We start from the raw sequence: 23,297 nt of genomic DNA, 5'->3' as shown, positions 1-23,297 counted from the left end.
GTCATTCTACACTTTTTTTTTTCAAAATTAATCCTTAGCATAACATTTCCTCCACATTTCATATATCTAACAAATAGAGAAAATAAATTAAAATATATTTGAAAAAAATTTATTTATTTTTTAATTTTAATATTTAATAATAATTCAAATTATTTCTTCAAATTTTTTAAAAAAATCGATGCAAATTGTTATAAACTCAATATATTTTAGATGTGTTTTACCATTTAAGGTGAAGTGAAATAACATACATTTACATTTTTCTACACATTAAAAGTAGAAGGATTTTTTTTTGTCGAATTGAGTAAAGTCATAAGTTTGGAAAAGCTTTTTCACAAGCATTTTCAGGAAAGAAAAAAAAAACAGTTTTTCGATAAACTAAAACTAGTATGTATAAGTCGATTTATAAAAGCTATTTCGTTTTAGTTTGTGCAACTATACATAAGCTAATTTTATTTTTTAAAAATGTTTTGATTTTTTTCTATTACTTTTCTCTTAAAAATTATATAGAAAAATTTCTTCTGTTCAAGCTCATGGGTTACTCTTCCTGCACCTCCATACCTTCTTGTGCCACCCCCATAAGTTTTTTGTATTCCGAAAATACCCTTTTTTAATATTCCGAATTACATAATCCGAAAGACTTCTTTTAGATTCAGAATTAACTTCCGGATTATGTAATCCAGAAACCTTTTGCGAATAGCTTCTGGATTACACAATTCGAAAGTCTTTTCTATACATAAGATTAACTTTCAGATTATGTAATTCAGAAATTTTTTTTATGTGTGATTAACTTTCATATTACATAATCTATAAGTCTTTTCTAAATATGAGATTGACTTTCGAATTATGTAATCCGAAATATATTCAAATTAAGTAATCCGGAATATATCTGAATTACATACTTATGGGAATGACACAAAAAAAGATAAAACGATATTTTCACATTTAGTATTTAGTATGGAAACGGTGCAGTATGGAAGTGTAGGAAGAAAGAGTCAGCTCATGAAGTCATGCTCACGAACAATATGACATGCATAAGTATTATTCAATGGTGGACCATCATTAGTGGTATGTGAACAAGCACACCTACCAGTTATGAGAGGTAAATACGGCACAGTGGCTGTCTGCTACAGTATCAGAATAGTTTCTGAAATTGAAAAATAATTGCATAATAGTTCTGCATCAAAGACTGATACCCATGTGACTAATATCTGCTAAAGCTCCCACATGTTTTCAAATAAAACAGTGAAAAAAGTATCATCATAACTCTTCTAATCTAGATACTGGTTTATATGTAAAAGTTATCCATGTACAAATGGAAAGAGTTTATTAATTATTCTTAAACTCAAGTAACGCCAGCCGAAAAAATAAACACCCAAACATTTTTTTCTGGCGACCAGTTATGACAAAAAACTATTTTCTTTTTCTGCAACGACAATTTTTGTCCTTTCTGTGCTTTTAATAACTGGAAAACAAATTGAGTGACAACGGTGTGTCCGGTGTGCCCTCTGTTCAGACATGTGGCATGTGAAGATAATTATTGGTGATTCGTCTCGTCTCGATCATTCTAATAATTCATTGAAAAAAAACATTCCTGGGTATTGCTGCATAATTGCTGCATAATGGGTTCTCCAAATCATTTTGGAATAGCTAAAATAAATGACCAATGATCTAAAATAAATGATCAAACTTTGAAGTGTTGTCCAGTTTTAACAATAATCAGTAAACGTGAGGCATGCTCATCTTGATCATTATATATAAATGTTGATGTTTCTCCACTAATATAAACATCAAATACACTAAATGAATAGGACTAAAATACAAAATCATGAAACTATGAAGGCTCTCTACATTCTCAGAAAAGTATATAAAGAAATAGAATAATCCATACTGCCATAGAGAATATAGCAAAGATATGAACCCAAAACAGTACAGCTGCTGCATCCCTTCCACATCCTCTTAAACTAGCAACAGCTCCTGTGAGGAAGTAAAATATTGGTGTAAAAATCAACAGAAAAATACTTAAAAGTACAACTTAACATTTTTTATTTTATTTGTTAAACTAGTATATATAAAAAATCTTGTTTACAAAGGACAAAAATCCTTGAAACAGCTAAAAAGCCAAAAGCAGTAACTACTTCTGACCTTTCCTAGCCACTCTGCCAACCCAAAGAAGAACATGTGTTGTGCTAGTTATGTACGTGCTAGCTATCAAACGTGTATAATAAATAGTTTGTACTTCTAACTCCTAGAAAATTTTAGATAAGTCTCTACCAGAAAGGATTAGGGTAGATTTGTGTGCTATACCTGCAAGTACAGAGGTTGGCATTGAATGCTGAAGGAGCAGGACAAACCGAAACATCTTATCGTCAGGGGGAAGAAAACCAAATTTGTCAGCCAACATGACAATCCCAAGTCCAACAGGAGGCACTAAAACTAACCGGGCAAAAATAATAGCAGCAGTTGTACGAAAACCAAGTTTTGAACTTCCAGGTCCTGCAGCCAAGACATTTAGATGCTTCAGTCAAAAGGTCACTTGAGTCTTATAAACATGTCAAGAGACAGTTATCAATATAATGAGAACATCATGACATAAATTTACCATCAATAAGGTTGCCTCCCAGAGCCAACAGAATGCAAGGAATCATGGCCTCCCTGATCACCAAAGGAACTATTAGAATGTGTCCACTATAATAGCATCATCATAAGGACTCCTAAATGACTTCTGTCTCGAAAAATAATAAGATGGACTTAGTCCCATAACACAATTTTGAAGTTTATTGGATTTGACTTGTAACTAAGGTTGCAATGTTTATAATATTTTGTTGAGAGAGAAAGGAGGAAGACAGGATGTCCTCTTCTATAACAATAGATGAGCAGAAATAAATATTGACTTGAAATACTTGGGTGAAAATAAGAGCTACTACAGACAGGACTGCTCTTCCTTATTTCTGATAGTAAATGTTTTACTATGTTGTTGCTCTGTTTTCTCAAAGAAAATGACTCAGCTGCCAATCACATCAAAACTTTAAACCAAGGACTTGAACCGTCTATGTTGACAGAAAATGCAGACAGTGATTAACTATCCTTTAAAAATATTATCCACGGCCAAAAACAAAATCAAGATGGTTGTAGGTAAAAAATGGCACGGTGTTCAATAATAATGTGGATACTTGTATTAAAAGTAAATAAACTAAATTTCACAGCACACTCTACATGAACATAAAACATCCATTTTATTAATTAAATGGGCATACCCAAGAATCATGCAGCTGTCTGTGAAGAAGAACAGTGGAGCATCAGGTGTAAAGATTAGTTGCTTGAAAAATGGGACTGCCCCAAGTGTCATGGCAAGGATCTGCAAAACATAAGCAAAACTTCAATCAAAATCAATTCCATTAGTATGCCAACATGATACTGGCCTATTTACCAGAATACCAGTAAACTAGTTCACAAACATCTACTTTAACAAGTGACTTGTGAAGTATTTACTCTGCAAATTTGATTATTACGAAAGTAGGCAAAACCTTCAGGAAATCAAGATTTTTAGTGTATAGATGTGTTTCTGTAATTAATGTACCAGATTTTGCAGAAAACACATCATACATAAATTACATAATCCTATCACGACAAATAAGTCAGCTACAACCTCCATACACATGTTGACTCAAAATGAAGAGGGGTTGAGGAGTGTCAGATTTCAACTCAAAACCAATTAATTGACATTATGCAAAGTGGCCCAACCAATATATAAGTTACACACAAAGATTTGAGGGAGGCGATATGAGACTTTCTACAAGGAGAACCCAGAATACAAAGTCAAAAAAGATAAACCAAATATGATAAGGTCAATAAAGAAAAAACTTACTGAAGCAATGATAGGGGGTTGAAGAACTTGCTTAAGCTTCAACTTCTCATATACGAACGCCAATAGGCCTTTAATCTGCACCAACAAACATATGTTAACCTCATATCAAGGTAAGGATTAAGATATAGAGTAAAACAGGCACCCAATAGGAATTTGAGTGCATAAATATATAAATTAAACCATCACAACACAATAATTCAGAGGCCAAATAGTGAAATTTTAGAAGTCGAACCTGAAGGATATAAGAAAATTTCAAATCAAAATGCATGTCCAGACAAATTATTAAGCAAATACCATAGAACAATATAAACACTATTTTTTACACAAAATAGTCACGATGTACTACAGTACAGAATGGTACAAATGTCATCATTGCATGACACAATAGTCAAGTGTCATCAACAAAAATGTGAAAAGAAGGGGTAAGTGCTGACTTAGATCATAGGTAAATATACTTGAGAAAATCATATCATCAGTATGTACATGGTTGTGACCTTGAAACACAGAAACTACTTTCCTCTCAGAAAAAAAAATAATTCAATCTCACCTCCCACTTCTTTGATGTATTTTGAGATGTTGAACTGACCCCGTCCTCCCTAACAAGCAACGGAATCTGTTCAGGTGTAGCATCGCCCATTGGAGTGCTCTTCAAGGGAACACTTTCATTATCAATATCAAATGTGCCTTCTGGAGGAGGAGCTAACATATTAAATACATATGTATATAGGATGATAGCACCGACCTAGAACAAATGAGAATAATACCTCCCTGTTAGTACTAGGTTTATATCAACATTATTAAACATAATGAAAATTGATTAAAAAGTAAATCAATTACAAGTGAATGAACAAGACATCAAGAACCAGGACAAGTTGCAGTAGTCAGCAAGACATCGATAACCTACCCACTGGCCAAATGATATATAGGCAGTTCCATCTTTGCTACATTGTTCTGAGTCACCAAAGGGATTGGATTGGTCTCGACATAAAGCAGAAATCAGGACAAGTGGAACATTTCCAATATTCCCTGTGAAATAATATGCAATGTCAGGACTTCGAGAAAAGGCAAAACCAGCACATGGATTCAAACAACTCCTTCACTAAAGATGAAGGTGTCCATGACCAAGTCCAAGACTCAAACAAGATTCCAAACAGGGTCCTACTCATAATTGACTTACCAATTCCAATTTGTATAATTGTAAACTTGAAGTAAGGGTACGGAGGACGGATGATGGTAGCAACAACAAAACCAATGATTGAGCCTGCTACAGAACCCAGAACAACATTCACAGGAATAAACCACCTGCATATAATTAAAGATTAATAATTTGGTGTGGGTGTGTACAAAATAATAGAAAAGGGAAAATAAAAGTGAAGGGATTTGGGTACTATTTACCACAGCTTACCAATCAAGCATCTTCTGCAAGGTCACAGCTTGTCCCAATTGGGAGAATATCAAACAAGGTAGCAATAGTGTAAACACCAGCTGCAAGAACCAAAAAGAGGGTGTGTGAGAATTTGAGGTGGCATCACATGGTACATGCATCACACATACATACCCCATTCAAAAGCTTTCTTCCAGAAGCATGCAAAATGTCAACATACTTGGAAGCCATAAGGAGTCCCAAGGCACACATGGTGAACACTTTAACTATGGGCATCACAGCAATTTCTATTGACCCCAACACAGATTCTCCTCCAGCAGCCGTATTCTGCTGGGCCAACAAAAGCCTCTCCACCGCTGCCATAGCTACTTTTGACCAGCAATTTCAATCTGAAACTGTTCTGAAAAAACAAGAACAGAGCCCCTGAATTGAATAACGTAACATTTAAAAATGCAATAAAAACGAAATTCATTGACAAAAAAACATAAAAAAAGAAACTTTCAAATCTATAAGTTTACCACATGCAATTGGCAAAGAAATATAGAAGATCTTGATCATGGGCTGTTTAAAGAAATAGGTAGACGGTATGGGTCAGTGGTGTATGTGTCCAGCTACAGCACGTGAATATGAATATGAATATGATTCTGTTCACTTTTAATTTTGGGTTTTTCTCTCTCTCTCTCTCTCTCTGTCTCTCTCTCTCACACCCAGACATAAACAAACAACACACTCTAAATCAAATTTCAAGTGAAAAATATATATCTATCTTTAAGGAACAAACCACAATAAATAAAATAAAATAATAAATACTGTTGGTTGTCTCAGATTATTTTTGGAATATTGTTTCATCCTATTATTTTTTTAAATAATGAAACAAATTTTCTTTTATTAAGATTGAAAAATTGAAAAGTAAATTAATTTAGAAAAAAAAAATTCACCATATGTATTCGTCGACTTTATTCAACTATAGGTAATAATCAAAATGTTTTTTAAATAAATAAAAAATAATAAATGAAAATAAATTATAATTTTTAGTAAAAAAATTTACAAAAACTTAAACCAAAGAAAACATTTTACTCTTTTTATTTTGTGAGAATTCTTTTTTATGAGTCCTTCAAAAAATATTTTCTTTTTTACATTTTGTTGTTAAAATATAACATTTTTTTTTATATTCCTATCATCATTATGGTCCAAGAAAGAGGAATAAATATAAAGTGAGTGGTTTAACTGTGGTTCTTCACGCAATTTGGTTGAGTTTTGATGAAATTGATTTGCAGTTGAGTAGGAAAATGAGAGGTCACATGTTCACCTACTTTAAGTCAATTTCACAACCAAAATTCAAAACATATATAATTTTACATTATTGGAAACAATAATTTATATAAGTGTATTATTTACCATAAACATTATAAAGAATTATGTCAAGATAAAAATTATAAAGTGTCAAGAAGTTCTAGATTCCTTTTTGAATATGATATGATGTTGATATGGTTTATTTATTATTAAAATTAATTACTTATATGAGATTAATAGAAAACTTATGCTCATAAGTACTCTTTAACTTATATAATTAAACTGTTTTTTTTCCTAATAGAGTTGGATAAGAAGTTTTTGGAAGATAATTTTTTTTTTTTGAAAATTTACATTTTTGTTGTGATATACTATTATGTTTATGTAAGAACTTTTAAAATAAATTGAAATTCTTAAAATTTTATAAGAATAATTTGATTATTTAAAAATAAAATTATCAATTTATAGAAAAAAAATATGAATTTTATAATTTTTATAGTTTTTTTAGATGAAAATACTAAAACATTTTTTTTCACCTGATTTTGTAAACATTTCTTTTATACTTAGTTAATTTTGATTATTTTTTAATCAATGTTCATAAACTAGTGTTATTTTCCAATTAATTTAGTCTAGGATTTCATTGTCTAAAAAAAAAAAAAACAGCTCACAAATTTTTTTATTAACATCAACAACAACAGTTATTATTAACATTGACCAAAGTTTTTTTTTTTGTCCATATTAGTCTAAGTTATTTTTTAAAGTCTTATCCAGAATTGACATAACTTTAATAATATTAATTTTTTTTTTAAGAAGTGTAAGTTAGTTCACAGTTAACATTAAGAGAAGTTGATTTGATTGACATTATTGATTAATATTAATCAAGTTTCCTTAGTCAATGTGGTTAAATACCACTTTATTATAATTTAGTTTAACATATGTCGACAAGTTTTTTTTATATATTTTTTAATTATTTTTGGATTAATATCTGCATCAATTGCTCTTTGACCAGTTTTAATAGTCCAAAGTTGTTTAAAAAAATCTCATGTTAAATGAGAAAACTTTTACTGTACCCCAAATGAGATTGTTTTGATCAATGTCAATTGGGAAGATTTTTTCTTAGTTGAGATTAATTGAAAAATCAATTGAAAAAATCCTAATGACATAAACAAATTAATTTTTATCCATATTAGTTTAAATAATTAGGATGAATATTGGTTAAAAAAAACTTCGATAAATATCAATTGAAAAAAATTCCAAGGTAGAAATGTTTTGTTGAACATTCATAAAAAATTAACATCTAACAACATGAACTAAATAACATTACTAAGTAGTATTTTTTAATACTTAAATATGTTTAATGTTACAATAAGAGGTGATAATATAGAAATACTTTATGAATATGGAAATAAATCTATTTAATGAATTTAAAATGTTTAAATTGATATAAAAGATTTTTTTAAAAAAAATATAAAATAAAAACAGTAAAAGTTTTGTAACTTTAAATATTATAAAATTTTCTATTCAGATACGTATTCAATTTCTCTACATCTTGCCGATAAAGAAAAAAAAAATAGTTCTCTAAATCTTTAAAAGAAACAACTCATAATCTTTTTAACTTACTGCTTAAGTTTTCTATATCAGTAAAAGAAACTACTCACAATTTTTTTAACTCACTTTTAACTGATCTTATATTATCATATTAGAAAAGAGAACTAATATTAGTGTGTTAGTATATGTTAAATATATAATATAAATATTTATTTCATATAATTAAAATTTATAATAAATAAGTACTTTTTATTCTATAAAAAAATATAATGTTTTTAAATTTAGCTCTTTAATAAGGTGTGACTCATCATCGATATATATATATATATATATATATATATATATATATATATATATATATATATATATAAAGTTTCCTTGTCACAGATATATTAGATTGTTGTAACTAAATAATGTCTTAAATATAATATTAAAAAAAATCAGTTGAAGGTCCTTATTTTTATTTATCAAATTATATTATATCATATACATTAGAATAATATTACAGATAATAAAATTATATCATATCATTATAATCTAATGATATTAAAAATAACTGAGTTGTTGAATCTTATTTTATTATTATTATGATGATTTATTTGATTTGGTTAATAATAACTTATCCAAGTTACAAATTTAATCTGAATATATTAAATGTGGATATGTATAACTTTAAATATTAAATCATATTATAACTAAATTTTGTAATAAATATTTTTTTAAGATTATGTTTTGGATTAATAAATTATTTATATTATTACACAAAAAAGTTAGTTTTGACTGTTTGGTATTTTATTTTTAAAATGTTAAATTTGGATTAAGAAGTAAAGGTGAAAAGATTGATAGAAAGAGATAGATGTTTAAAAAAATTGTGTAACTTTTAAAATAGCTTTGGTAGAAGAAAATCTCTTAGAACCTTATCATTCAAGATATTTATTCTAACAAATATACAGAAGATAATAATTTTGTGAAAAAAAAATTGAAATCTAATTTTGAAATAAAGATGAAAAATGATATATTAAAAAAATAAAGACTTGGAAAAAAATCTTGAAAGCATTTTAATGAAAAAAACAATTTTAGGGTTCACATTCTATTAACTTCTAAAAGCAATTTTATTTAGTATGATATAACAATTTGATCACAATCTTTGGCTTCTTTAGAGGGTTAGCAACCCTTTCGGAAAAGGAAAAAAAATCAAGCATTTACTCTATGTTGACCTGAAAAAAGAAAAAAGAAAATGAAAGAAAACTTTAAAAAAAAGAAAAAGAGATAAATAAACTGAAAAATATTATTGAAAGAGAAAGGGTCATAAAAGTTATAAAAAGTTATTATTTCAAAAATTAATAAATAAAATAAAATAATTATATAATTAAAAAAGTATTTTTATATTTATAATTATTAATAAAGAAAATATTTTTTAGAACCTAACAGTTTTCAGTATAAATAATTTTATTATCAATTTTGTTTTTATCAATATAATATATTTGATTATTTTATTTTTTATATTTTATAAATATTTTTTAAAATTTGATCAATTATTTACAATAAAATTATAAAAAATATTTATTTATTATTAAAATAAAAAGTAAGAAAATATGTTTTCATTAGTTTATTACGAAAGAAAGTTGAGATAAGTAATTTTAAAAAATATTAATTTTGTTTTCACACTTCATTGGAAAGCAAAACATGTAAAATCTAATTAAAGATTGATATTTTTGTTGTCATTTTACTAAGGAAAAAATATGTTTTCTTTGTGTTTATTTTCCTGCTAATTTTTTCTTTTAACAACCTATGAATATTAACTTAATATGTAACCAAAGAAAAAGTGACAGCAACAACAAACAAAATGAGAAATGCCTGAACAAGTACGACAAGGAAAGTGACAAATCAAACAATGCATAAGAAAGAAAATAAGAGAAACTACCAAAACAAAACATGTAACAAAATACTAAATTGGGTCAATTAAATAACATATGATGACATGAATTACAATATTTACTATTAAAAATGGCTAAAATTTTGTTTAAACAATTAAAATATAAAACTTCACAGTCTTAAGAAATTTAGTTAACACCACAAGTTTTGGATAAGAAGATTCCTGTAAAAATGAAGTGAAGACAAAGTTTTGTTTAATAATAATAAAAAACAAAAAATGTGATGGACGTATCTATAATGCAGATGAAGAAAAATATATAAAACATTAAAATATATAGTGTGTGGGTAGATACATAAGAAACTTATTAAAAAGGAAAGATATTTTAATTTTTTTTTATAATACTTTTTAATACTAAATAAATTTTAAAATTTATCAAATTAAAATAAATAAATAAATTATTTAAATACGAATGTTGTTGATTATACTTAAAGTAATTATTTTGAGTAAGATAGAAACTTCAAGTTGATGAAAATAAATAAATGAATCTTTTAACATAAATAAGGTTGTGCTATAGCAAATAAATAATTACCCATGTTGTTAAAATGAATTATAAGAAGTGTATTAATATTTATAGTTGGTGATTTAAAAAATATTAAAGTCTCATTTGTCACAAGACAGATGAAATTGAAGTCAACTAGTATATTACATCATCTGATTGTATAACTGAAACACATACATTTTAATAATCCTAAAGATCTTGTTTTCACCTGTTCTTCAATTAAAAATATATGACATATATAACTAGAGAATAAAGTTTAAAATTGATGACGAATAGACATTTTATTTAATTAAGTTATAATAGTACAAATACAAAAATAAAATAATTTATTATAACCTTTTGTTTTTATAGATAATAATTTTCTCATACATATTTATAAATTTATTAGATGGTCATCCATTGTTTTCACTTTCAGAAACTAACATACAACAAGAGAAAATATATTAAATCTACTCATTTATAATATTTATTTAAGTAAGTTTTATGATTCCTCTTAAGTTTTAAGTTTATTGATTTTTCTTTTTTTACATGCCAAAATTTTGCTAGTGCATGCAAGATTTAATAGAAAAACATGAATCTCTTACTAATTTAAGATTATAATTATATAGTTGGTTTCTAAATACTCAGAGAGAAAAAAATCTACAAAAAGGTTTGCAATATTTCTCTCAATATTTTCTTAAAGTATATATAAATTAAATATGAATTATGAAATTAATTAAATGTAAAAAAAATCTACAAAAAGGTTTGCAATATTTTTCTCAATATTTTCTTAAAGTATATATAAATTAAATATGAATTATGAAATTAATTAAATGTAAAGTATATTATTATTATTGTATTTGATATACATAATAATGATCACACAATATTATTAGATTTTATGAAGTGTTTGAATTAATTGGTTTTGAAGTACTCGACAAAAGATAATTAAACATAAATATAATTTTAGAGATAAAAATTATAATCAATGTATTAAATTAACTAGATTGAATATTATTTTAAAAATTAAAAAAAAATAATAAGTAATTTTTAAATTTATATAGAATTAATAATTAAAATTTTAATTATAAACTAATTATATAAAACTGGTATCTAAAGTTTGTAAATAAACTGTTCACTAACTAATTAAATATAATTTTAAAATTATTTATTATTAATAAAAAAAACTATTATAAATATTAAAAAAAAATTAGTTTATAAAATAATATTTAAAATATAAAAATTAATTATTTTTATTTCTAAAATTAATTTTTATTTAATAATTTTTTATACTAAAAATGTTTTTTTACAAAAAATTGAAAGAAAAAAAAACTGTGATATTAGTCCTTATCAGTATTGAGCCATCAGTATCAACATAGGACACCCATCTGCTTCGTGTTGAAGGTTTGTTGCAGCAGCTGTTATGTCTTCATTCTTCAATGCATCTTTATGAACCAAGAAACTAAAACTGTGCTCTAATCTCGTTTTCATAGATGCCTCAGAAGGTTATTACGAAGAAACTTTGTTTAACTTCTTAAGGGTTTTGAGTTTATGGTTAAATAGAGAGAAGAAATAAATAAAAAGATTCATAAACTTACTCTCTTAAAGATTTTTAGTTACAGTTTTAAAATTTTAGATTGAAGGTTATAAGATAATGATACATAAGTTTTTCTTTTCACAATCAAGTTAATGTTTGTAGAAATGAATGATTCAGTGAGTGAATTAAAGATCCTACTTAGACATAGTTTAGAACATGATTGATTTACCCATGTTTCAGGATAAAGAGACTAAATAAATAAAATTATATATTATGTAATTCAATAGTATGTGTTATGTTGTATTTATAAGTTAATAAAAAATTGTCTCGTTTTATATTTTTATTCAAAATAAAATATGACAAGGGAATTAGATTAAATGAAGAGTTGTAAAGAGAAAAATATGAAAAAAAATGTTATGTTAATATAGTATGGGTAAAGTAAAAGTTGGTTTGGTTTATATTATATATTATAAATTGACTATGTATTCAATATGGTTTAGATGAGTTTTATAAAAAAATTGAAAGAGAAAGTATGAAAAAAGTAAATTTACTTTTTTATAAATTAAATTAATTTATGTATAAGTTAATTTATAAATAGAGATTAAAACTTAAAATTAGATGGTAGCCATGCTTTTAAAGAGTTTGAGATCAAGTATTGATCTTATTTATACAGAAAAAAAAAGTGAATACTAAACAAAAATTTAAAAAACAAACATTATTATTATCCCTTTAACTCTTAAGTGAAGGTTTATTTTAATAATTTAAAAGTTCTGCTTAAGAATTCAGATTTAATAAGATAATTAACATACATTTTTTTCTTAGTTGATAATTAGTATTTTAAAAACAAAATACTTGTTGCTGAAAGACTCGAATATAAAATCATATTTTTAACATAGTTTTTCATGTAATGACTAACGCACAAATACTAAATAAGGATGACTATTTTACCTTTACAATAGTTATAAAATCACATTTGATCCACACGCATTCATAAATTAAAGAGATACAAATACGACTATATAGCCACATTTGTAAATACTATTTATAAGATAATCATTTCTCGTAATCGCATTTGTATATATTTTTGAATCATACTATTTATAAGATCGACCATTTCTCATAATCGCATTTATATATATTTTTGAATAAGGTGACATGATTTAAAGTATAACAAATGCGTAAATGTGATTAAGAAATGTGGCTATTAGTAACATGACTTCGTAAATTTTAAATAACTAGTAAATCTCAAATATTGTTAAGCCTTTCTATCAATTTAAAGTAACAATATGACTAACTTGTTTCTATTTCACAGTCTCAACTATCGATGGACATTTATTAAAAATTGCAAAAAATGTTAAATCTCAAAAATTGTTAAATGATTGTTTTTATTTTATAATTTTCAATAGATTTTTATTAATAATTTAAATATATATATATATATATTCAAAATATCTTTCTACTATTCTTATATTAGAAATTAAAATCGGGCTTCTTGAGTGCAAAAACATTTCTTAGACATTTATAGAAATCCTTTATCATTAATTATAATTATAATTATAATAATGTGTATTTAGTCTCTGTCATCCCTTCACCTTCCCTTAATTATTATATTTTTGACAAATTTGTAGTTAGGATTGTGCTGTCATGAGAGGTTTTTCAACTCAATCATATCATTTCTGACCAAAAACAATTGATAGTAAGTTTTCATCGTTTCCTATATATAATAATCTCACAGGATTGAAACAATAATGCAAAAATAATTTTCTTATAATAGAAATGCTAAACATTTTTTCTTATAATCATTCTTTTGGTACATCATATACAAATTTTCCATTTCTATGATTTTTATCTCCAATTCTTGATATGTAAAGTCTTGCTGTTATGCATAATGCGTTTCCCTTTCATAATGCATAATGGGTTTAGAAATAATTTTGGGTGGAGTTAATTTTAGTATAGTAATTTTGAGTTGAATAAAAAATTGTATTTAATTTTACGACTAGCTAGTGCTTTGCAATAAAAATATTTAAACATAAATCAAGTTACTTTAAAATCAATTTATAAAAATAATTTATTTAAAACTAATTTTATTATCAGTCATTCGAATAAATACTTATTCCATAGAATAATACAAAAATGTCATGAGTCATAGAGTCGTGTGGAGTGAAACTTTGAAAAAAGATCCGAATCTTCGAAAGAAACTTATACCTTCCAACCTAATTTTCATAATTAACGTTACTGTTAGAATAATTTAATTTCTAGCTGTAGGTAACATTTTTTAAAGAAAAAATAACTTAGGACTAATAAGGACCCTAAAAAATCACCCAAAGAAAAAAAAAATAGAGCATTCAAGAAAGAAAATGAAGACTTAAAATGTTTTTCCTATAATTCAAAATTTAAATCTTCAACAATTTAGATAATTTTAATTTTTCTTACAAAAATTTTCCTGTTCATTTTTTTCATTCTCATAATGCATAAAATAGAACGGGATAATGTATTTGGAGGAAAATGTTAAAAATATAATACTTTCACACATTAACATGTGTAAAAACATATTTTATTTAAGAGGTTACTAACCATATTAATAGGCCCATTAATATTTATAGTTTTTCTTACATTATTATTTTAGCAAATTCTCCTGCACTTCCATATTTCTTCTACATTTTCATATTTTTTTAATTCTAATAATATTCTTTTGAGTATGGTAAAGATTATAATAATTTTTTTTTTTTATTTTCAAGTGGTGATGGTTGATGGTGGTTGGTAGTTAACGTTGGTGGTTGAGATAAGTTTTGAGATATTTTTACTGATAGTGTGATTGTGTTTTCATTCGTTTATTTTTTTCATTTGTTTGGAAGCCACAAAACCTAGAAAAAAAAACAAAGTACAAAAATTGAGTACAAAACTCAATACAAATTATCTTTGTGAGAACATCAAATACAACGAATCATTCTTTCAACCCTCATACATGCTCAATGTTGTGACTGGAGAAAAAATGGAAGTGTTGCGGCCGAAAGAAAATTATGGAATGTGGGAGTGTTGAGGTTACTTAAAAATGTGAGATTATGTTTCATTTAGAATTATTTAAAAAAGTTAAAAAGGTTAAAACTAATTTTTCACAATTAATATGGAGATGCATGAGAAAGTTGTGGAGGTGGAGGGAGAATTTACCATTATTTAAGTATGGTTAAATTTATCGTAAATAATTATGATAATAAGTAATTTATTTAAAAAATATTTTTTAATAAGATTCTTAAAAGATATAAATTTATCTCAACCAACAATAAGAAAAACAAAGGTAAGCTAATGAAAAGAAATTTCATAACATATTTAATTCATGTAAAAAGAACCAATCAAACTAATCATTTATAAACATTTCTTTAAATGTTGTCATATAAAATTTCAATATCAATTTCACCATTCATATAGACCACACATTGATCTATTTTCAATCACAATCATTGAATTTCATTTCAATCCCACGGACTACACATGAATCCATCGTCTTCCGAAAGACCCGTATTAAGTAAGTCCTACCAGAGACTAACACCTGATCCAAAGATTACTAGTGAATCCAACATAAAGGATTAGGGTAAGTTCAATACAACCCAAGTCGTGCATCCCATATGTCACGGTGTGCATGAATTGTCCCATAAGCTTCTCACCACCTGATATCTTAGTCTATGTGACTTAGATCATCAGTGAAGCTCGAACATCTCTGTTACCACATAGACATCAATACTTAATACACAAACAAACATCAGTCCATACATTATCCCAAATGTATGAATTCAATTCATAATGCAATCCACGATATTTAAAATCTTATTTAACATAAAAAGTTAGTACTTAAATATTAAATCATCAAAATCTAATATTTTTACAAGTTTAAACAACATATAAACAAACAATATATAAACAAACAACATCCCTACAAGATAAATTGAATATTGGGACCACGTCCTCTCCATATCCAGATCTTCTAGCCTAGGGTACTATTAAAAATTAAAGTTAGTTTCCCTTACTTGAAATTCCATTGATGGAAATTCTACCTCAAACAGGGGAATCACTCCAAATCAAGGAATCTAAAACGAGTTATCCAAACATTACAAAATTTTAGTATGAGTTTGATCAAGTTGAGAGAAACACTTTTCTCAACTGGTCCCACTAAGATTGATGACTAACTAATAGAGAAAAATAGAGAATAAGGGGACTTTAGAGTAAAAATGAATTTACTCTATTTGAAAATATGATCGGGTAAAAATGTAGTCTAACTCCTCAGCTACTGTAGGGTGTGATCAGATTTTGAAATTGATGAATTATGGAGAGAAATGAAGAGAGAGAAAGCATAAAAAAGGAAGTAAAAAAAACATGTGGGGGTAGGGTGGGGGGAGGGGTCTCGGGTCTTACATGATGCATGTGGATGGATGGTTTTATGTCGCTGCATTATTTGATTAGAAAAAAAATAAAAAATTCTACTACATAAAATTTACACTTATGTCTTGATTTCTATATGTATTGTCAAATAAAAAAAGGTTGAGAATCTTTAAAACACTCATTCTCTCTTCTTCAAATTTTTTTATAAAAAACTTTCATGTTAGTCATCTCTCTTCTTCAATTTGCTTTAAAGAAGTTATTCTAAATTATGTAATTTATCTTTAACTATTTAACTAATAACTTGAGTTTTAAAGAGGAATTGTGTTGATTTATGTATTGAACCCTAAGTCAGACATATGCAAGGATTTTTTTTATCAGTAAAAAAAATTAAATAAATAAAGTACTACTTTAAAAAAGTTCAAAAAATTCTAGCTACTAATTAAAATGTGAACGTATAAATTTAAGAACCTAAACATTGACATAATGACATAATGTGAGTATACAAAAAATAATTGGATTAAATATTGAGAAATAGTGTTGAACTAAATATTTTGAATGTTAATATAAATTATTGACATATATTTTCTTGAATTAGTTTAAATCATCATGACCTAGAAAATATTGAATGTTATAGTTAACTATATTATTTAGTATTATTTGATGATTGTTGACGGTTGGTTGTTTTTATGAAATATAATTTTGGTGTTGAAAGATAAGTGTTGAATATTAGATAGGCTACTATGCCAAAACAAGTTTGGTTTGAATAAGAAATTAGTAAGAAATGGTTTGCAAATTTGAAATTGTGGAAGTTGTTAGGTTTTATTGGATGGAAGCATGAAGTGAGAGTTGAATATTGTTGAAGTTCATTCAAGCCATATTGAATTTGTGACATTTAATGCTATGACAACATTTTCTCAAGTTCCCATTGATGTTACATTTAACATGTTTACAGTTTGGTTATACAAAATGATGAATTGAACTAAATTATTCTAAAATTGAATTCAACTTTAAAAATATTCAACATATAAATGAATCGAATTGGACTCAATTATATTATTAGAATAAATTTATTTAAAAAGGTCAAAATTTAATTTTCTTTAATTAAAAATAAAAATTAGGATTGAAAAAATATAATTTCATATGAGATAATTTGATTTTAGTTTTTGAGAAAAAAAATTAAATCATAAGGTTTTGATGCATCATTCAATCCAACAAAATAGTTAGTTACTCTAAGTTACAAAGCAGTGAATCTATAGCATAACAAAGGGTAAACCCCGAACTATGCCCTACTTTTACAAGGCAAATTTTTCATGACAAAAATGTTTTTTTAAATGATAAAAATAAGAAAGGAGGGTGTAGATAAAAAAATATTTTTGAACTTAAATTTTTAGAACATATTTTTGAATTCTGATTTTTTTTTAAAACGCATTTTTAGATTTTGTGTTTCAAATTTTCTTTTTTAAAAGGTATTTTTTTACATTTTAAATTTACTTTTTCATAATGAAATTTTGATTTTTAAATTATATTTTTTAACGTTTATATTTTCAAATTCAGAATATAAGTTAATTTTCAAAATTTGCCACTTGCAAACCCTGCTAACAGAAGCCTCACACCATATTTTGGCATTAAGAGGAAACCATCCACAAGACAATGCCTAATAGTTTGGTGAAACAGCAAAGGAGAAGTTCCACAGAAGAAGACACAGCACTTTCTTTATATTCATTTCAATGTCAATTATATATCAGAACATTATCATAATTCGAAACTATAAAGTAATTAAAACAATCATACTAATTAACTAAAAGTATTAATTAGCTTCATATAAAAAAACCAAAAGGAATATAAAAATTATAAATAATATTAAGAGTATTTACAATAATATTTACCTATTTTATCAAAATGGTTTCTTCAATAAAAATAAAAATAACTATAATATTTAATTTTTAAAGGTTGTTTAATAACTTTAAATATATCTCATCATGTTACATTCTTTTGTTTAATGTTAACATGTTTTCTTTCGAAGTGATACTATAATTGAATTTAAAATTATAATTATTGGATGTTTGATTTGGGTATAAAATTAGAATTGAAATTAATATTGAATTTTGCTTTTTAATTACAATTGGAATGATATTCTATAGGCAGACTTGAAAATTCATATTGGGTTTGGACAATTGGAATGACATTGTATAGGTAGGATTGAAATCGGATTGGAAATGCTTTTAAATGCCATTTTTTTTTCATCACTCCTATTATCAACCTAACTGATGCTACAAATCTTTTTTGCTACCACTTAACGTAGGTTAACTCTACTTTAAATTTTATTTTTTTTAGACTGATGCAAACCTTTTATTCTTTTATTATTTAGCTCAGATAACATCAATTGATCTACTCTAGATTTCATATCTTTTAACGTTGGTTAGACAAATGCAAATCTATTAATTTATTTTATATTTTTTTTACTTATTGTTAGTCTGGTCAACACTATAATTATATTATTAAATCTTTATCGTTTACTTAACGTCTGTTTGACCAACGTTACTAGTGTGATGGTATTGTCTTCATGACCAATTGGAGTTCTTGATTTGTTGAGAGGATTGAAGGAAGTTAATGGATAAGGATGGCTCCAATGGAGCTATGGTTTCCTTGAAGGTGCATGATGTTGGGAAAAACGGGTAATTTTCCTACTAAAACAAAACCCTAACAGAGCTACCGGACAAATAATATTGAATAAATAAAGCGGAATAATAAAAGAGATAAAGAGGAAAATACACACCAGAAAATTGTTAACGGAGTTCGGCCAATTTAGCCTAATCTCCGAGCACAGCAAAAACAGCTCACTTTTACTATTATGGGAGAAGATATTACAAATTGGGATATATAACAGTGAAGGAGGAAAGTTTAATTTATAACCCTCAAACCTCCTTCCCAAACAATGAACCCACCGATGTGGGACTTGGGATTAAGCCAAAATCAACAAATCTCCACCTTGGCTTAATTTCAAGTCCCACCTAAAACAAATCTTCTCAAAACATAACAAAAACAAACTTTACAGTGCTTCAAATTTGCGCCTCCGGACGCCAACTTCAAATGTGCAAGATATTAACCAAGTCTAAACAGTGTTCAAACTTGGTCCTTGTAACTACCTTGGTGAGCATATCTGCAGGATTCTCCGTAGTGTGAATCTTCTGGAGAACAATCTCTTCTTCTTCGAGAATCTCACGCACAAAGTGATAGCGAACATCAATGTGCTTCGTCCGTGCATGAAAGACTTGATTCTTTGCTAAATGAATAACACTCTGACTATCAGAATATAACTCAAGTTGTTTCTGACCAACTCCCAAGTCTTTAAGCAACCCATGAAGCCAAATTGCTTCCTTCACAGCCTTTGTAATCGCCATATACTCTGCCTCTGTCGTAGACAAAGCCACCGTAGACTGCAAGGTAGACTTCGAACTAACTGGCGCTTTTGCTAAAGTGAACAAATAGCCAGTTGTAGACCGTCGCTTATCCAAATCACCTGCATAATCAGAATCACAATATCCAACTATGCATTGACCAAGTGATTCATCTTGCTCAAATGCCAATCCAACATCTAAGGTATTTTGGAGGTACCGTAGAATCCATCTCACAGCTTGCCAATGACCCTTGCCCGGATTATGCATGTACCTGCTAACAACACTCACAGCCTGTGAAATATCTGGTCTTGTACACACCATTGCATACATCAAGCTTCCAACTGCATTTGCATATGGGACTTTCGCCATGTATTCTCGTTCTTCATCAGTCGTCGGAGATAAACGGCTACTCAATTTCAAATGAGGAGCAAGTGGGCTACTTACAGGTTTTGTATCTTCGTGTATACCAAAACGTTGTAGTACCTTCTGCAAATACTGCTTCTGTGACAGCCAAAGTTTTCCCCTCTCCCTGTCCCTGTTTATCTCCATGCCGAGAATCTTCTTGGCTTCCCCCAAATCCTTCATCTCGAACTCTTTATTCAACTGAGCCTTTAACCTGTCAATCTCAACTTGGCTCTTTGCTGCAATCAGCATATCATCAACATATAAGAGTAAGTAAATGTAGGAACCATCTTCAAGTTTGTGCAAATACACACAGTGATCATATTTGCTTCTCTTGTACTTCTGATCCTTCATGAACTTATCAAATCGTTTATACCACTGTCTCAGAGATTGTTTCAGTCCGTACAACGATTTACTAAGTTTACAAACCCAATCTTCTTTACTATCAACCTTGTATCCTTCTGGTTGAGTCATATAGATTTCCTCATTCAAATCACCGTGTAGGAACGCGGTCTTTACATCAAGTTGAGCAAGCTCCAAATTCAACTGTGCTACCAAGGCCAACAAAATTCGAATGGAGGAATGTTTAACAACTGGAGAAAATACCTCATTATAATCAATTCCCTCCCTCTGAGCAAAGCCTTTAGCAACCAACCTTGCCTTGTAGCGAACATCTTCTTTATTAGGAAATCCTTCTTTCTTTGCAAATACCCATTTGCACCCAATTGCCTTCTTACCTTTTGGTAATTGTGCCATCTTCCACGTCTTGTTCTTCTTCAAAGACTGCATCTCCTCTTCCATCGCACCTGCCCAATTACCACTCTCTGAACTCAAAATGGCTTCTGGGTAAGTGGATGGAATGTCATCAACAACTGGAAGTGCATAGACAACCATATCCATGAAACGAGCAGGCTTCTGAATATCTCGTCTCTGTCTTCTAACTACAATTGGCGCTGATTGCTGTTGAGATTCTTGGGTAGGAACCTCTTCCTCATCTGACTCTTCTTCTGCCATAGGAGAGTCACTTGTGGTATTTTGTGTTGGGATCACCACTGTCTGCTCAAACTCCACCTGCTTTTGGGCACACTCCACCTGTTGCGGAGTACTATCAGCTTCTTCTGGATTTACCTTCTTTAACATGGCAGATTCATCAAAGGTAACATCCGTGCTGATAATCGTCTTCTTTGCCTCTAGACACCACAAACGGTATCCCTTCACTCCAGGACTAAAACCCATGAAAAGAGCCTTCTTTGCCCGTGGATCCAACTTTGATTCAATCACATGATAATATGCAATAGAACCAAAAACATGCAAAGAATCATAATCAGTTGCAGGTTTTCCAGACCATACCTCTAACGGGGTTTTGCCATCTATAGCAGATGATGACAAACGATTGACGAGATGTTGAGCGTATGTCACAGCCTCAGCCCAAAACTCTCTGCCTAACTCAGCATTAGACAACATACAACGAACTTTCTCCACAAGTGTCTTGTTCATATGCTCCAAAACCCCATTCTGTTGTGGTGTTTTTCTAACAGTGAAGTGTCGAACTATGCCACAATCTTGGCATACCTTCAGGAACGGATCACTCTTGTATTCTCCTCCATTGTTTGTTCGGAGAACCTTAATCTTCCTTCCTGTTTGGTTTTCAACTTGAGCTTTCCACTTAAGGAAAATTTCAAGCACATCATTTTTGTTCTTCATAGTAAACACCCAAACTCTCCTGGAAAAATCATCAACAAAAGTGACAAAATAATGCCTACCTCCGATTGACGGAGTCTTGGCAGGTCCCCACACATCTGAATGCACATAATCCATAATACCCTTGGTATTGTGAATTGCAGTGCCAAACTTCACTCTTCGTTGTTTTCCCAGAACACAATGCTCACAAAATTCAAGTTTGCAAGCCTTCGTACCTTTCTACAGTCACTGCTTGGTAAGAATTTGCAAGGATTTCTCTCCAGCATGTCCCAACCTCATATGCCACCACTTCGTTGCCTCAACATCCTTCTTAGAGCTAGAAGTTGTTGTCGCTACTGTCCCCACCACTGTACTACCTTGATAGTAATACAGATTGTTCTTCCTCACGCCTTTCAACATCACCAGTGCTCCTGAAGTTGCTTTAAGAATTCCATCTCGCATCGTCACAACTAGGCCTTTAGATTCTAAAGCCCCCAATGAGATGAGATTCTTCTTCAACTTTGGCACGTACCGTACATCCCGCAAAATTCTAGTAGATCCATCATGATTCCGCAACTTGATTGAACCTATCCCAGCTGTCTTACATGGATTATCATTACCCATGTAAACAACCCCACCATCAAGTTCTTGAAATTCAAAGAACCAATCTCGAATGGGACACATATGATAGGTACAACCTGAATCCAATATCCACTCATCTGGATACGATGATGCTGAAAGCGAGACAATTAAAGAGATATCTGATTCCACATCACTTTTGCATTCTGCAACATTTGCATCTTGTGGAGCCTTCCCTTTCTTCTGCAGTTTTGGACAGTCTTTCTTCCAGTGTCCTTTCTCATGACAGAAAGCACACTCATCTTTGGCAACGACTCAACCTTTAGACTTAGACCTCCCTCTTCTCCCCTTTGTATGGCTTTGTTGACGACCTCTCGTCACCAATGCTTCTTCTTCTTGATTTACCATTACAAACTCAAAATATAATATTCAATATTACAAATAATTTCAAACAACCCAAGGCGAACCTTCGGCTCTTGATACCACTTGTTGGGAAAAACGGGTAATTTTCCCACTAAAACAAAACCCTAACAGAGCTACCCGACAAATAATATTGAATAAATAAAGCGGAATAATAAAAGAGATAAAGAGGAAAATACACACCAGAAAATTGTTAACGGAGTTCGGCCAATTTAGCCTAATCTCCGAGAACAACAAAAACAACTCACTTTTACTATTAGGGGAGAAGATATTACAAATTGGGATATATAACAGTGAAGGAGGAAAGTTTAATTTATAACCCTCAAACCTCCTTCCCAAACAATGAACCCACCGATGTGGGACTTGGGATTAAGCCAAAATCAACACATGAGAGGTAGGGAGAGTG

At 28.7% G+C, this 23,297-nt stretch overlaps 1 protein-coding gene across 4 annotated transcripts; it reads right to left on the bottom strand.

Moving 5' to 3' along the window:
• Positions 1-1,704: 1,704 nt before the first annotated feature.
• LOC137825621 (Auxin efflux carrier family protein) lies at positions 1,705-6,026 on the bottom strand. Of its 4 annotated transcripts, none has more exons than XM_068631333.1 (11): positions 5,768-6,026; positions 5,424-5,649; positions 5,271-5,350; positions 5,043-5,167; positions 4,770-4,891; positions 4,413-4,607; positions 3,866-3,940; positions 3,255-3,355; positions 2,600-2,652; positions 2,305-2,493; positions 1,705-1,974 (listed from the first exon to the last, which is right to left on the bottom strand). In XM_068631333.1, the coding sequence occupies exons 2-11, from the start codon at positions 5,610-5,612 to the stop codon at positions 1,853-1,855; spliced, it is 1,251 nt and encodes a 416-aa protein (XP_068487434.1). In that variant the 5' UTR covers positions 5,613-5,649; positions 5,768-6,026; the 3' UTR covers positions 1,705-1,852. The 4 variants fall into 4 exon arrangements, with proteins under 4 accessions (XP_068487434.1, XP_068487435.1, XP_090149772.1 ...); XM_068631334.1 differs by having other exon boundaries at positions 5,424-5,672; positions 5,768-5,987; XM_090293646.1 differs by having other exon boundaries at positions 5,261-5,350; positions 5,424-5,672; positions 5,768-5,982.
• Positions 6,027-23,297: the final 17,271 nt, after the last annotated feature.

The sequence above is a fragment of the Phaseolus vulgaris genome, chromosome 8 (genome assembly GCF_051622355.1).
Source record: "Phaseolus vulgaris cultivar YP4 chromosome 8, ASM5162235v1, whole genome shotgun sequence".
Lineage (NCBI taxonomy): Eukaryota > Viridiplantae > Streptophyta > Magnoliopsida > Fabales > Fabaceae > Phaseolus > Phaseolus vulgaris.
Note: the sequence above shows the minus strand (reverse complement) of the source record. Positions and strands in the feature narration are given on the sequence as shown.

Bases quoted from the DNA above. Each gene is read 5' to 3' on its own strand.
- LOC137825621 (XM_068631333.1), bottom strand. From the start codon at position 5,612: ATGGCAGCGGTGGAGAGGCTTTTGTTGGCCCAGCAGAATACGGCTGCT. The intron at 4,892-5,042 runs GTAAGTCAATTA...ATTATTTCACAG, and splicing joins AATTATACAAATTGGAATTG to GGAATATTGGAAATGTTCCA. The intron at 2,494-2,599 runs GTAAATTTATGT...TCTTGGCTGCAG, and splicing joins GGGAGGCAACCTTATTGATG to GACCTGGAAGTTCAAAACTT.